Raw genomic sequence first — 13,852 nt, forward strand, 5'->3', positions numbered from 1 at the left:
TGACTCAGTATTTAAGAACATTCAAATTTTTTGTAAACACTGAAACTAACACATTTTTTAATTTTGAAAACTCCCTACCCACGTACAATCACCTGAATGATATTTTGCATCTAATAAATAATCATTTTAAAGGCTTATCACTTGGTGAGAAGCTAGCTGAGTGTGTTATTAATTTCTTATGTTAAGTGGAAGAGTTTTTATTGACATTACAAAAAAGGACAAATAAATGGCCACTGTGAGCATTGATTAACAATAGTAGAAATGAGATATTAACATTTTTTTATAAATCATGTGAAAAAATTGTTTATGATGTTATAGATTCATCTAGCTTTTAGGTGAAAAAGTACTATTGATTCATCATTTCCTAGCAACCGTTTTATTTATTAAAAAGCATAGTTCATGGTTTTGCACAACCACAACACCTGGCATTGTATTAAGGTTTTGGTCATTAATCGAAGGCATATCCTGTTTAAAAACCTCCAAAAAGGCCCACATCCAGCTCCCTACAGAGACATCAAAGAATTATATAGACTGGTGTTAGCTAGACACATATGCTGCCTGTTGTTGGTTCCAGTAAAAAGACCTACAGTAGCCACTAAGCCATTCTTAATACCTGAACTTTACTAACTCTTCAAACATCCAATCCTCTACAGCCACACCCTATGCTCAGCTCCCATATCTATTGTTCTTACTCATCTTTCAAGTTCAGAATCTGTCCCCCTTCTACTTTCTATAGATGAAGCAGGTCAATGGGGGAGAAAAGTTGACTGTCCAAACCATCATTTTTTGACTCTTTGAAGACAGTGCTTATGTGTATGTGTGTGTTTGTTTTCAGTGAGGGGAGATGGTCAAAGAAAAACTTAATGAAGTCAGCTCACTCCCAAGTACATAATTGTTCATAGACTTCACAGTGCTGGCAAGGCTGTAAGTAAATGCCCAAAGCTGTGTAGATATTTCTAAGAGTGCTCAAGCTCAGTCTTCCAGGCAACTGGTCAGTCTCACGTAGTCTCCCAAAGTTTTGAACAAGACCCGAGGAAGGAATTGAACATTGGCTGAATAGCAGTATTCCCTAGATGGGCAAGGGGAAGAGAGACTTTGTATAGAGGTAGCCTCATGCAGAGATGTCCGTAGGAGATAGCAGGCAAGCTCAAGTAAAGAAGCACTGCAGTGTTCCTGGAGTGTTGCATGGATGGTAGCTTGTCAGATGGTGAAGTGCAGGGTTGGGATCCCGTTGCAGGGTCACTGCCTGTAATAGGAACATGTTTTGAGTGTGTGGACTGTAAGAGAATTGTGAGTTTTAGACTCTAAAGGATATTTTATGTACAGCTACAATAAAGTAGACTAAAAAATAGGATATGATATCTTCTTGAACATTTATCAGAGCTGTGCATGTGAACATATACATTTCAGGCATTTCCCTTCTTTGCACGGGCTTGCGTAGTCTGAGTACCAGTGTTTTTTCTGGTCACTATCCACAAACATTCTGCTTTCATTTTCTCTTTTTTTTTTTCCTTCAGTTTAAAGCCTTGTAGTCATTTTTAGTGGATTTCTTTTGGTCATCTTGGTCCATTCTAGCTCTTGGCTGGACACTTCTGTCTATTCTCTTCAGTGGTATTCTAAGGTTGATTATTATTGCTAAACTCTGAAATTGTTTTAATAGTTCCTGAGCTCATGACTGGCTGTTAGCCTCTCAATTCTTAAAACCCTCCTTCTTTTTGGAAAGACTGTTCAAAATACAGCAGCATTCTATTTTATTATTCGAATTACCTTAGACTAAGGAAACAAGATAGAGTGAATGGCAAATTGAATGGAGATAGTAAATTAATCATCGGCACAGGTTATACATGATTGAAGTATTGTTCGAATTAATGGGCTCTAATGCTACCTCTAAAAGTCAGTAATCCGTAGTTTCACTACAGTTCTTGGGGTCAGGGGTCAAGCTGTGCCTTCCAGCTACTTCCTGTTTTCCCCCATCATATATCAGGCAGTGTCTTTACCCTCAAAGCAAAGTGATTTTCCACCTTGCTGCCAGCTAATATCTTGATTATCCATACACACACACACACACACACACACACATACATATATATATATTTAATATTTTATGTTTTTCTGTGCATAGAACTGGGTTGTAGGCCAGAGGTGTTGGAGGCAAAAGCTTCAACAGAGGCAGAGTGAGGAGCAGAATAGGTGAATCTACTAAAAACACACTGCTGAGGGGAGCAGTGGGTGAGAAGGGAGAGGTCTGATGCGCCAGGTGGGTCAGCTCCTTGGCCCGGGATCAAACTCAGGCTGCAGTGGCTACCAACAGCTTCATAGTGCTGATAATTAACCCTTTGCACCACCAGGAGGGCCCACTGATTATCCATTTCTGAAGTGTGATTTTGCTTACATTTGTATAAAGCTAACATCTGTTAGGTATGGAATGAAATAGAAGAAATTTCTCCTTAAGAATTTTGGATTCTGTCAACAACTTCTTGTAGTCCTGGAAGAGTAGATTTTATTTTTTTACATGTTAAGATAACAGTACAGTTGGAAGCTCATATTTCATGTAAGATGAAGCATTTCCAAAGTGAATAGAGTCTAGGGAATAAAAAACATATGAGTCCCATAAACTTAGTGTTGTGAAGAAGAACAATTATTTTCCCTTTGTGTTTCACAAAGTTCTTGACTGAGACCCTAAGATCATAGAAGACAGACTAACAGGAGAAAAACAAACAAGTTTAATAACATTTATAACTTCTGTATAAATAGGGGATATCCAAGGATACTAACTCCCAAGCTTTCTGAAGCTGTCACCTACATACCGTCTTCAGGTAAAGATAAACAATTTTGAGAGGGAAGGAAGCCAGTTACGGGAGGTATCACCATAAACACAGCAAGCATGTACATGTTATGCGGCTCAAATCTCGCCTTGTCCACTATAGCTGAGATTTGTTCATAGGTTTTCTAGTTTCTCGTAACTCTAGGGAAATGTTTCTGAACAGCCACTGCTATGGCATTGACATGATTTTTATTAATGATGTAAATACTTTCTATGAGTCAGACGTCTCTAAATCGGACTTCACATTTAATTAATACAGTATCAGTATCCATTTTGATAGGGTCATTTTGTAGGAATTAGGTTATTTTGTACCTTGGAATCATTTGCTAGTCAGGTGAAATTTATTGTGTCTTACTATAAAGTATAATACATTTTCAGTTCATGCTTTTTCATAAACAGTGCTATGTCATGCTTATGAAGAGATTTATTCTAGTTTGAGCAGATTGTCATATTTTGAAACATTTATAGGATGATCTTAGGGGGAAAAGTACAGAAGAAAAATCTGTTTTTAAAAGATTGATTAAAAAGTAAAAGTACAGAATTGCATAAGTGAAAGTAGTTTTTCACAATCATTGCTCTGATGTCTAATATTAGAAATGTTTAATTACATGACCATATGCAGAATCCATAAGACTGAAGATTTGTGCAGTGGTGTTGCTATAGAGTTTTTTCATAATTTGTCCTTTGTATACATCAAGAAACATTTATACATTAAGCAAGAATTACAAAGCTAGTGTTCAACGCTTAAAGCAAAGCATAGGCAGTTTCTTTGGCCAGGTCTGAACGATTTCATGATTACCTTTATGAACAGTTATATGGGACTTCAGAACTAACAAAGAGTAAACATAGATATTGTTCCAGGCAAGTGAAAAGCATGTCTGTCTTCCCACTTAGAATTAATGTAAATGTAAACTCCTTTTACATTTCCACATCATAAGTTATAAGTTAGAGTTAAATATTTTAATTTTCCTTTGACACATGGCATCCTTCTCTAATTTAGTTTTTGATCTAAGACCTCATTCTGGATTAAATAAGGAGTTTTGTGATACTCCGAGCTCCAGTCCAGTGTGAAGTGAGCATCTTCAGGGGGCATTTCCTATGAAGGCACCTGTCCCTGTCCACACTGTCCCTGACCCAGGGTGCTGGTTTGGTGGCTCATTGTCACGCTGTCCAAGAACACATTTGAGAATTTCAAGCCACCTCTTCTGAGCTGTCTCCATAAGTCTCTTCCTGATCCTAAAGAAAGGTCAGAATGACTAAAAGCCACCCAGTAATAGCGAAGTGTTGTGGAGGTGTTGATAAAGCCTTGAGCGTCACACACAGTGGGTGAGGAGGAAGGCCATAGGCATGCCCTTCCAGCCTTCAGCTGGGATGCACAGGTGTCTAAACTCTGTTTTGTTTTGTTTTATTGTTGTCCTATATTGCTATTGAAATCTGTGCTTTGTCTATGTCTTGCAATAATGAGAGGCTAATTCTCAGAGTCAAGTATGCATTTCATACAATGTGTCTGTTGTGGTTAGGAGAACATCAGCAGTTCCCATTTTTCTTATCATTACAGTAGTCAAAGATTTCTTTCAATTAACACTGCTACTGTGGATGCAAATTGCTCAGCATGAGCAAAGATATTTCTCTGATTTGACTGTGAAAAGGCATACTTGTTGAATTTTTTGTTTTAAAGGCTGGGTGTGATAAGATTAACATAGTAACTAATTTGGTAAGATTTTGCATTTCTGGTTATATTTTCCACTGTTTTCGGCCCAATGGTGCAGTGTGGGTGACAGGAGATCCTAGTATCTTAATCATTTTGCACACGTGTGCGTGGATACAGCCTGCTCTCAGCTTATTAAGGTATAAGCTTACTTAATTCTGCATAGTCAAGATTAAAGATGAATTTAGGGTTTTACAAAGAAAATGAGAAAGCAGAACTCTTTGAAGCAAGTTGATAGTAATGCAATGTCAACACCTGCTACACTCAATCAAAGCGACTCAGTTCTTCTTTGCCTACAAATGTGTTATCTTTTCTTTGACTTCAACTTATCAGAGCCATTTTCTTGCACTGTGGCTATCACAAAGACATAGCGAGTCCACCATACTTTTTTTCGGCTTGCTACAAATCTCAAGGAATGTATCATTTTTCTTTCCTAAGTGAGTTTCAATGGGTAGGGTTCCAAGAAAGATATACTCAAGAAATAGGTATGAGGTGATTTAGTGGTTGCTTAAGGAGAGTTGGAGAGAAGATGGAAGGATAGACCTCAGCACAGGAAGGGTAGTTATTTGTATTTTAATGTGAGTCAGATTTTGGACTGCATGGGAATAAAGTCATCTGCAAGGTGAGCTTTATCTTTTCTGCTAGTGAAATCAAAACAACCTACATTTTCCACAGTAGGAGGTTGCAGCCCTTGGTACAGAGTCCTCTGCCTTCCTCCCAAAGGTGTCATCCAGATCCCTCCAAGAGTGGACATTTTCTTCACTTGGCAAAGGACTTTTAGAGGGATGATCAAGCTGGGGAGCTTGAGATGACTTTTGACCCAATGACCATTGACTCGATGACCATAGGGTGTAGAAGGTCAAAAAGCCAGGTTGCATTTAAGTGGGATGCAGGGTGCATCCGGCAGAAAAAAAGATGTAGCAATAGAAACCTGGATTGCACTGACTCACTTTAGGGTTGAGGAAGGGCTGGGTGATGCTTCCAGTGGGCTCTAGAAACTGGAATGATCCCCTCTGAAGCTGCCAGAGAGAATACAGCCTTGCCAAGGCCAGGATTTAGAGTCAGGTATCTAACACTGCAAGAGACTAAACTGATTTTATCCCACGAAGGTGGTGGTAGTTTATCACAGCAGGAGGAAATTAATACAGAAGTCAGAGTGGATCATTTCTGTGAGTGGAAAAGCTGATCTGAACACCGGAGTACAAAGGAGAAAACAGGACATCCATTCACTAAATGTGGATAAGCATCTCCCAGGCTGGTCCAGGCATTCTGTGCTCCAGTTAAAATAATAAATGGTGACAGTGGACGTTTTGGTGATAACAGACCTCGATTTATCTCTCTCTCGCATCTCTCACTCCGGTATGGAACCAGATGCCTTCTGCATCTGCTTTACAGAGCGTATCCCAATTTCTTCCACTGTCAGCACCCTGGGATGAACTGCTCCTCCTTTTTGTTTTAGTTTATCTGATTTATACTTCCAGTTCATTCTGATGTTTTTCCTCCGACTGTGGACACGGTGATGCTGAAGTAACACTATCTTTGTATCGACCGAGAAATAACCAGGTTCTAAGGTAACTGAGACAGTGATGGTGTGACAAGGTAGGCAGGCCCACGCTGTATTCTGCAGCGCCAGGGCAGGGGGGATTTTAAAGGGTCAAGCAGGAAACTGGCCTGAGCCAGGGTTGTTGGATTTGAAACCTTTGCATGGGGTCTCAATTGCATTAGTCTTTTATGATTGCTTGGGAAGAGTCTTCAGACAGAAAGCTACAGCAGGGTCTTGTGTAACATCAGCAGAGGGTCTCCTATTTCTTTTAGTGCCAATAAGGAGAGAAAGTGGAGTTGCTGTGTCAGGCTGTTCTTGCTCAGAAGTCTCAGCATGCCAGTGAGAGGCATGATGATGCCTGTCATGTAAAGGAGGTACTGTGTATTTCTGCAAGCAAGAAACGCATGGGCCTCCCTGCTGTGCAAGGGGTTAAGGCTCAGCACTGTGAAGCCCTCTACGGCTCCTGCAGCAATGAGTTCGATCCCTGGCCAGGGAGTGACCCACATGCACAACAGACCCCTCCTGTGTCCCTGCTGCTCCCCTTAGCTGTGTAGTTCAATATATCTGCATGCTCTGCTCTCATCTCTGTCTCTGGTACATCCTTTCAGCCCTCCAACCCCGTTCATCTAGCCTGGACCCCAGATCTTATATCCATAAATAAATAAAATCTTAAAGAAACTCAACGTCTCCTTGAATAAGTTTTCCAGTTTGTTAGAATGTTCTATGAAAAGCTGTACTATCTTATAGTTGTGAGAATTGATGAGTGTGAACAGTTAATGAGTTCATATTATAAAACTCTTAGAACAGTAACCCATCCGTGATAAGAGCTATAGAAAACTGTTTTGTTAATGGGAATAAATTCAGCAATCGAAGACACTTCCTTTTTGTAGATAAGACCGACTAGTGAGCTGAAATGCATTTGCGTGTGGGTGGTGGCCTAAGATTTTTTGTCTATTGGTCCAAAATAGATATATCATTTTATGATACCTGCTTTAATAGCTTTAAAAAATATTCAAGGCAGGGCTCATTATATCTAGGTTAAAATGTTAATTTAAATAATCCTGGAAGCCAGAGGAATCTTCTGTAAGTAGAAGTAGATAATGGAAATAACAACCCCTGATATTTATATTCTGTATGCCTATTCTCTTGGCTCAAACATTACTGCAATAATTCATATTACTATTGTCAGGTTCCCAATTTATGTACAAAACAACACATACTTTCTATGTGGTGGAATTATTCTGTTCCCAAAATGTGAATATTTGTATCAAGTACTTGCTAATGAAATAATGAGTTCTGTATACAAATGAACATGAAGGCATGTATTTTTTTTTTCTTACTCTAAATTTACTTACACATATTTTTCTAGAGAGTCAAATGATCCGATTGGCTTTATATATTTTTTCTGTTCCTACATTCAGCAATCATGAATCCTTATTCTATCCAAGCCAACTATAACTGTTGGAGATCTGGAAGATTAAATCTTTGTGTTCCTATCATAGATCTCCTGGTCTGGCCCAGTGAGACAGGCAGGTGATAGATAGACCCCTGCAGAGGACACCCCAGTCCTATGGCTCTTAACCCGTAAAGCTCTGAGGGCATCAACTTGGTGCATCCAAATATAGAATCTTAAGTTATTTTTCCTATAGTAATTTGAGGTCACATCTTTTTCTTGTTTTCTCTGTTGGAAAAATAAAGTAATGCTTAGTTCCTGTTGGAATATAGGTTTCATGGTTCCCTCAATTTCAAAACAAAAACTTCATTTAACTACAGAATCACTTGCAACTCTCAAAGCAAACTTGCACAGCACAGAGAGAAGAAGACAGATCTCAAGGATATTGCAGTGGGGAGCAGAGGTCAGAATGTGATCTAAACCAAACTTGACTGTATGGGTTGGAAAAGTTTGAGGAGCTGAAGTGGGAGCTGAGGGGTGCATCTTAGGTCAGCTGGGTGTGCTAATTGGCTTTATATAAAGAAGAAGCAAATTGTTTGTATTTTCATAAGAAGAGGTATTTATCTGCTGACAAATTGACCCCCAAGCTCTGCGGCTCTAACTCCCAGAAACCCTGTCTTCCTGGGTTACATTTCAAAGATGTGGTTCCCAGTTCCTGGAGGATGACATTTCTGGATAGTGAGAAGATGTTTAAAAAACTCTTAAACCTATTTACCTATCAAAGGGGCCAAAAGTGGGCTTACAAGTTTTCAAACAATGTGTGAAGGGGTTATGGCCTACAGTTTGGAGGAAACCTGCCAGAATTTCCCGAAGTTGAGGAAGCTTTGTTGACCCCATGCCCAAAAAGGGAGAAAGCCAAGTAAGCAGTGGTGTGATTGTATTAACCAAGAAGTTGTGTTTTACCTTTTCTGGGTTAGAACGTTAGACATTTAGCATTGCGTTGAAATGTACAAAAAAACTGTTTCCTGGATTCCTTTTTCAAGTGTATAAATTAATTTTAAAGTTGGGGCTAGTAGATTTTCTTAGAGTAAATAATTCATATGGAAAAGTCATGGTTGAGGTTCCCCACCCCTTCGGTATGGCTTCATTTAAGTTTTTTTTTTTTTTTTTGAGTGGGGGACAAAGATTTATATCGATTTGATCAAGGAGGGAGGATGGTAAGAGAAGAATACAAGTGTACTTTGTCCTGTAAGGCAGCTGAAATCTCTAGAGCAAGAATGAGTTTACAGCTGATAACTGTTTAATTTCTAGAAATGTAAAATTTTCTGGGAATCCAGTCCCCAGTGCGGTAGACAAACTAACAAGCTGTCTTCATAGCCTCCATCTTAAATACAGAATCTGCCTGCCTGACGTGTAAGTCAGCCTGTTCAGATTAACAGTGTAGATTTGACAGTGAGTGTCCAGCTCTCCGTCGGGGAGGAGACTGGATGTATTTGCGTGGGGACATTTTAGAACAGAAGCTCCTCCTCCATGAATAGGTAGCGACATTCTTAATGTCAGTGACTCACTGCTTATGGAACTGAGACTTCCTGGGAACAGTTTTCACCAAGTAATTCTGTTGGACTGTCTCGAGAGTGAATCCTCACTTTATCTAATAAACCCTAACTATTCTTAGTTAATTAATAGTTAATAGAGCCTTGCTCCAAATCCAACAATAAACATAAGGCACTAAATAGCAAGTGTGTACACGTGTGTATGTGTGCACACACCAGGCCTAGGGCTGGAAGAACAAAATGAAAAACTTCTGAAAGGATTTAGTTTGGATCAATTCCTGAAACATCAACAACAGCATTGGCGAAAAATACAAGATCTAAAAGAAGGTCATTGAGCTAAATGAGAGCATAGTTGGCTGAAGACCAGAAGCCAAGCTGTACAGAGAAAGAAAAGGGCAGTGGAGTGATTTTATTAAATGAATTCAGGATTTTATTTTAATATGGATTTTAATATCAAACCTTCTAAATGTCAGGGAGAACTATTGTCACTCACATATTTGTGATCGTAATATATATTCCTTTAATTCACATGTAAATAGTATAAACTGACTTTGTCAGTGACCAAGACCTAGATGCCATGGGAGAAACAGCTGAGACAGTCTTTCCTTCCATTCAGTTTGTTCATAATCTAGCAGGAACAACAGCACTAGTGACAGTATGGTAGTGACAGCAAGTGCCTGATGCGCTGATTGGGATGTATGAAGGCATGACTCGAGGTGCTTTAAGTTTTCCAGTAATTTATAGCAGCCTATGAATTGGTGAGGTGGGTGCTGTCCATGCGTGGTGATGTTACACAGTGTAGGGCCTGGCGACAAAGGCCACAGGCCTGCTTGACCTATGTAGCAGGAAAGGGGGAAGCCGAACGTGTGATGTGGTTTTGTGTTTTTGTGAGCTAAGGATGGTTTAGATTATGAAATGATTGAAAACAGTTCATGATTTTTTTTGTGTGTGTAATATTTGAAACTTACAAAATTGAGATTTGGGGAGTCCACAAATGAAGTTATTGGTACATAGACACACAAATTCATTTAGAGGTGACCCATGAAGCCTAATTATGTACTAGCTAATCCTTATAGAAACAGTTCCCTAGCTGGTTATAATGCTTGTATATATTTTTTAATCCTAACCTTTTTAATGGCAATGCATTTAAACAATCCTATTGTGGAGTTTAGGGGAAAATATGGTATGTAAGCTGTTCTTGCTCTCAGGGTCTGGCACAGATGTCATTTGACAGATGAGAAAGCAGCTTCTGAGGTGCAGAATGGCTCTGATCCACTAGTTGGGGTCTGACTGATTTGACTCCAGGTATATTGTATATACCTGTTGGGACAGGGACAGTGCTTTGATAAATTCCCAAATATGCATATAATCTCTAAAGATATAAAGTTTGAAATACTGATTAGAATGTATTTAGATATTAAGCTGTATTTCTTTTTTCCCTTTCCTTCATATTCCTTTAATTGTTTGAATTTTTTCAAGTATAACTCTGCTCATTAAATATAATAATTAAGAAATATATTGCTTGCACAGAAATTATTAAGAGAGAGAAGCAGGGATTAATGTTTGATTGCAAAAGCTTCTCTTCTGTTTATGGAAGCTTCCAAACCATCACAACAACCCTCTTTGAGAAGTGAGATGTTTGATTTATTCTGAGTTGTTCTTAAAGTCATTCTATGTAGCAGTTTGTTTTTGTCTGTTATCTTGACACATAACCCTTCACTGGAATTCTTTTATTGCTCTATTTCCCTAATAACTTTGATGAAGCCAGTGACCACGTGTGATTCTGTTTCCTGACATGGCTGCATCGAGATGTCTATATTGCATGTTGTTGCCTTCTAGACATTTTAACAAAGAAGTTGCTATAAAACAATTGCATTCATTTGTGCAATAAAGTTTAAAATTGTTTCATAAGTCAGTGAAACTTGTAGTAGAATACAGAAGTACATGTTATCTCTTGGTAAAACTAAATTAATATTTTAAAGGTCGTTGTGGCTTCCAGTTGACTTAAAATGAGACAGTAAATAGATTCTGTTAGCACATTTCAACCAACCTAGATATATAATATGTGAAAATAAGATTTCTAGTGTAATTTGTCAGCTTTTTAAGTAATGTAAGAACAAAATGAACTGGTGAAGACCCTAGAAATTCCTGAATATGTGCAAATTTTCTATCTAACATGCATTTAAGACAAGATAAATAGATTGTTTCATTCTTAACCACACACAGTTAAATACTGGATTACTTGTATAGAAAATGAAAATGTGAATTCTTAGGTCGCGTTTCTTACAGGAAGATTTACATCACAGTGAGCTTGGGCCCTCCCTGGTGGCACCACAGGTTCAAGTGCAGCACTATAAAGCTATCTGCAGCCACTGCAGCATGAGGTCAATCCCTAGCCAGGGAGATGACCCACAGTGTGCGGCAGACCTCTCCTGACCCACTCACTGCTCCCAGCAGCAGTGTATTTCAGGAGATCTGCCTGTTCTGTTCCCTTCTCTGTCTCTGGTGAAGACTCTTGACCCCCACACCTCTCGCCTGTACCCCAGTTCTTGTATGCATAAATAAAAATCTTTTAAAAAATTAAGTCTTATCCATTGATTTGCAAACAATCCAAGTTCTACCCTTGCCTCTGCGGTGTGGTGTAGGAGAGAGGATTAAGTCAGCTAGCAGCTTTCTGTCAGGAGCAGTGAGGATTCTGACTGGCATTACAATTTATCAGTTGTAAACGCTGATGGCGCATTTTTGTGGCTGAGTCCTGTCTGTGTATATTGACATTCACAAGTGGCAAGGCTCTTCTTTGTTGACTGTTTAATTGGTAATTTAATTTTCTTAATAACTTTCTCACAGGACCTGGATTTTGAAGCCAAAACAAGTTACACACTACGGATAGAAGCTGCGAACAAAGACGCTGACCCACGCTTTCTAAGCTTGGGGCCCTTCAGCGACACCACAACTGTGAAGATCATTGTGGAAGATGTGGACGAGCCTCCGGTGTTTTCTTCGCCCTGGTACCCCATGGAGGTGTCGGAAGCCACCCAAGTTGGGAACATCATTGGCACTGTGGCAGCTCATGACCCAGATTCTTCTAACAGCCCTGTGAGGTAAAAGCCCCTTGCTGTTGCTTTAGTCCCTGCGATTTTACAGTCACATGCCATATTCTCAAATCTTCCTCACAACCCGAGGTTCACAGCAGATGACATCCAGTGTCGTATGCATACTGAGCCATAGCAGCAGAAGGGAGTAGAATCAGAACAACTCGATATTTGACTTATTCAGAATCATGTCCCCTCAATATCTAACTAAGGCCATTCTTACCTAACCATGTTTTTAAGCTTCCATTATCCTTTATCAGTTGGAGATGATGGTCACATTTGACCAAGTATCCTGAGCTCTGTCATAGCAGACTCTGTTCCGAGATGAAAGTGATGCATATCCTAGTTGTGGGAAAAAGGGATATACAGGGAACATTGTTATAAATCATAGATAGTTTGAACTAGGATTAATAGTTAAACACATCATCTTTCACACTGAAGACCCCAAATCTTTCATATCGAAGACCCCATATTGGTCTACTTGAAGGGGATGGGTTTACTTCATTTCCAATTGTCGACATAAAATAATAACTTTCTTCTTGTAAAAATTAAAATGACACCCAATTTGTAAATATAGTTTTTAAAAATGGCCTGTGAGTTGTCCTATATGGAAACTAGATCTATGTTGTAGCAGGTGAATCTCCCTGAGATGAAAGAAGAACCATATGTGTGGACCACATCCCACTTCACGATACTTCGTACTCATGTGTGTGCGTGCGAAAACCTGATCTTAAGCAAGTACAGTATATAGAACGTACTTGGAGTTACGCTGTGTCATGTGCCTTCCTTTGGGTTCACAAGCAAGACTTTGAGTGTGACATTTTCAATGCAAGAAGTACAAGAGGCAATGCATGGTTTATATTTAGACCTGGTCAGCTTGTATGTTAACCACAACCTTGTAGACTTACCTGATACTTAGCGTTGTTAATTTTTTGAAATAATTGCTGAGCTACGTCTGGACATTGAGTACAGTGAGTCCTGAAAAGTATCTGTGATTTAGAAAGTGATTCTCAGTTAAGAAAAGGTCATGATCTGTGATCTCCCGATAGGAGATAATCGGTATCTCCTTTCTGTCTCTTATTCAATCTATCAGTAGTGTAGGAAGTAACAGTCATAGAATAAATGCTGTTTCAAAATGGAATTCATACTCATTGTTTTCTTATCTATACAGCCAGTTTAGGCTGGATGGAGGGCCAGAGCATCTTTAGCCATTGAAAGATCATCATCTGATTTGTGTGTCACAAATGTCCCAAATAGGATGAGCTGCCTTTTCCGTGTGGTTGGTGTGCCTTCATTTCCCTGACTTAAGGTCGCCCCACTCCTCAAGGCTCACTGACATGAGCAAGCTTGTTGGGGTGGTTATAGCAACACTCCGCTTAGTGGCACACTCAGGACTTCTTTGTGCCCAGTCAACCGCAATGTCAGGAAAGCTGTAGATCAGCTACACTCCAGCTAGTGCGACTTCTGCATAAGCCGTCTAGCTTAATGGGGCGAGCGGGAGAGCGAATGCTCTCCTGAGGCTGGGAGATGTAGGCAAAAAGAATGTGACACCCTAAATGCACAGAGCTGGGAGAGCTGAGGCTGACCTGTGCGAAGGAGACACGCTGACCAGCATCACTTAGGTCATGTGTTCCTCTTCACACCCAATACAGATGCCCTGAAGGCTCACACGACCTTTCTAACCCCTAAAACTCAGACTTTGTTCATTGTGAACAAAAATGTTCTCTTCTATGTATGAT

At 39.5% G+C, this 13,852-nt stretch overlaps 1 protein-coding gene across 1 annotated transcript in view; it reads left to right on the forward strand.

Moving 5' to 3' along the window:
* The window catches only part of CDH7 (cadherin 7, type 2), a 101,341-nt gene that overhangs the window by 58,305 nt on the left and 29,184 nt on the right, over positions 1-13,852 (forward strand). Inside the window, exon 6 of the mRNA XM_004683961.2 lies at positions 11,869-12,122. Coding sequence (XP_004684018.1) covers positions 11,869-12,122 — 254 coding nt within the window. The remainder of the gene's footprint in view (positions 1-11,868; positions 12,123-13,852) is intronic.

This window comes from Condylura cristata, unplaced genomic scaffold, assembly GCF_000260355.1.
Source record: "Condylura cristata isolate star-nosed mole 26May11 unplaced genomic scaffold, ConCri1.0 scaffold00016, whole genome shotgun sequence".
NCBI lineage: Eukaryota > Metazoa > Chordata > Mammalia > Eulipotyphla > Talpidae > Condylura > Condylura cristata.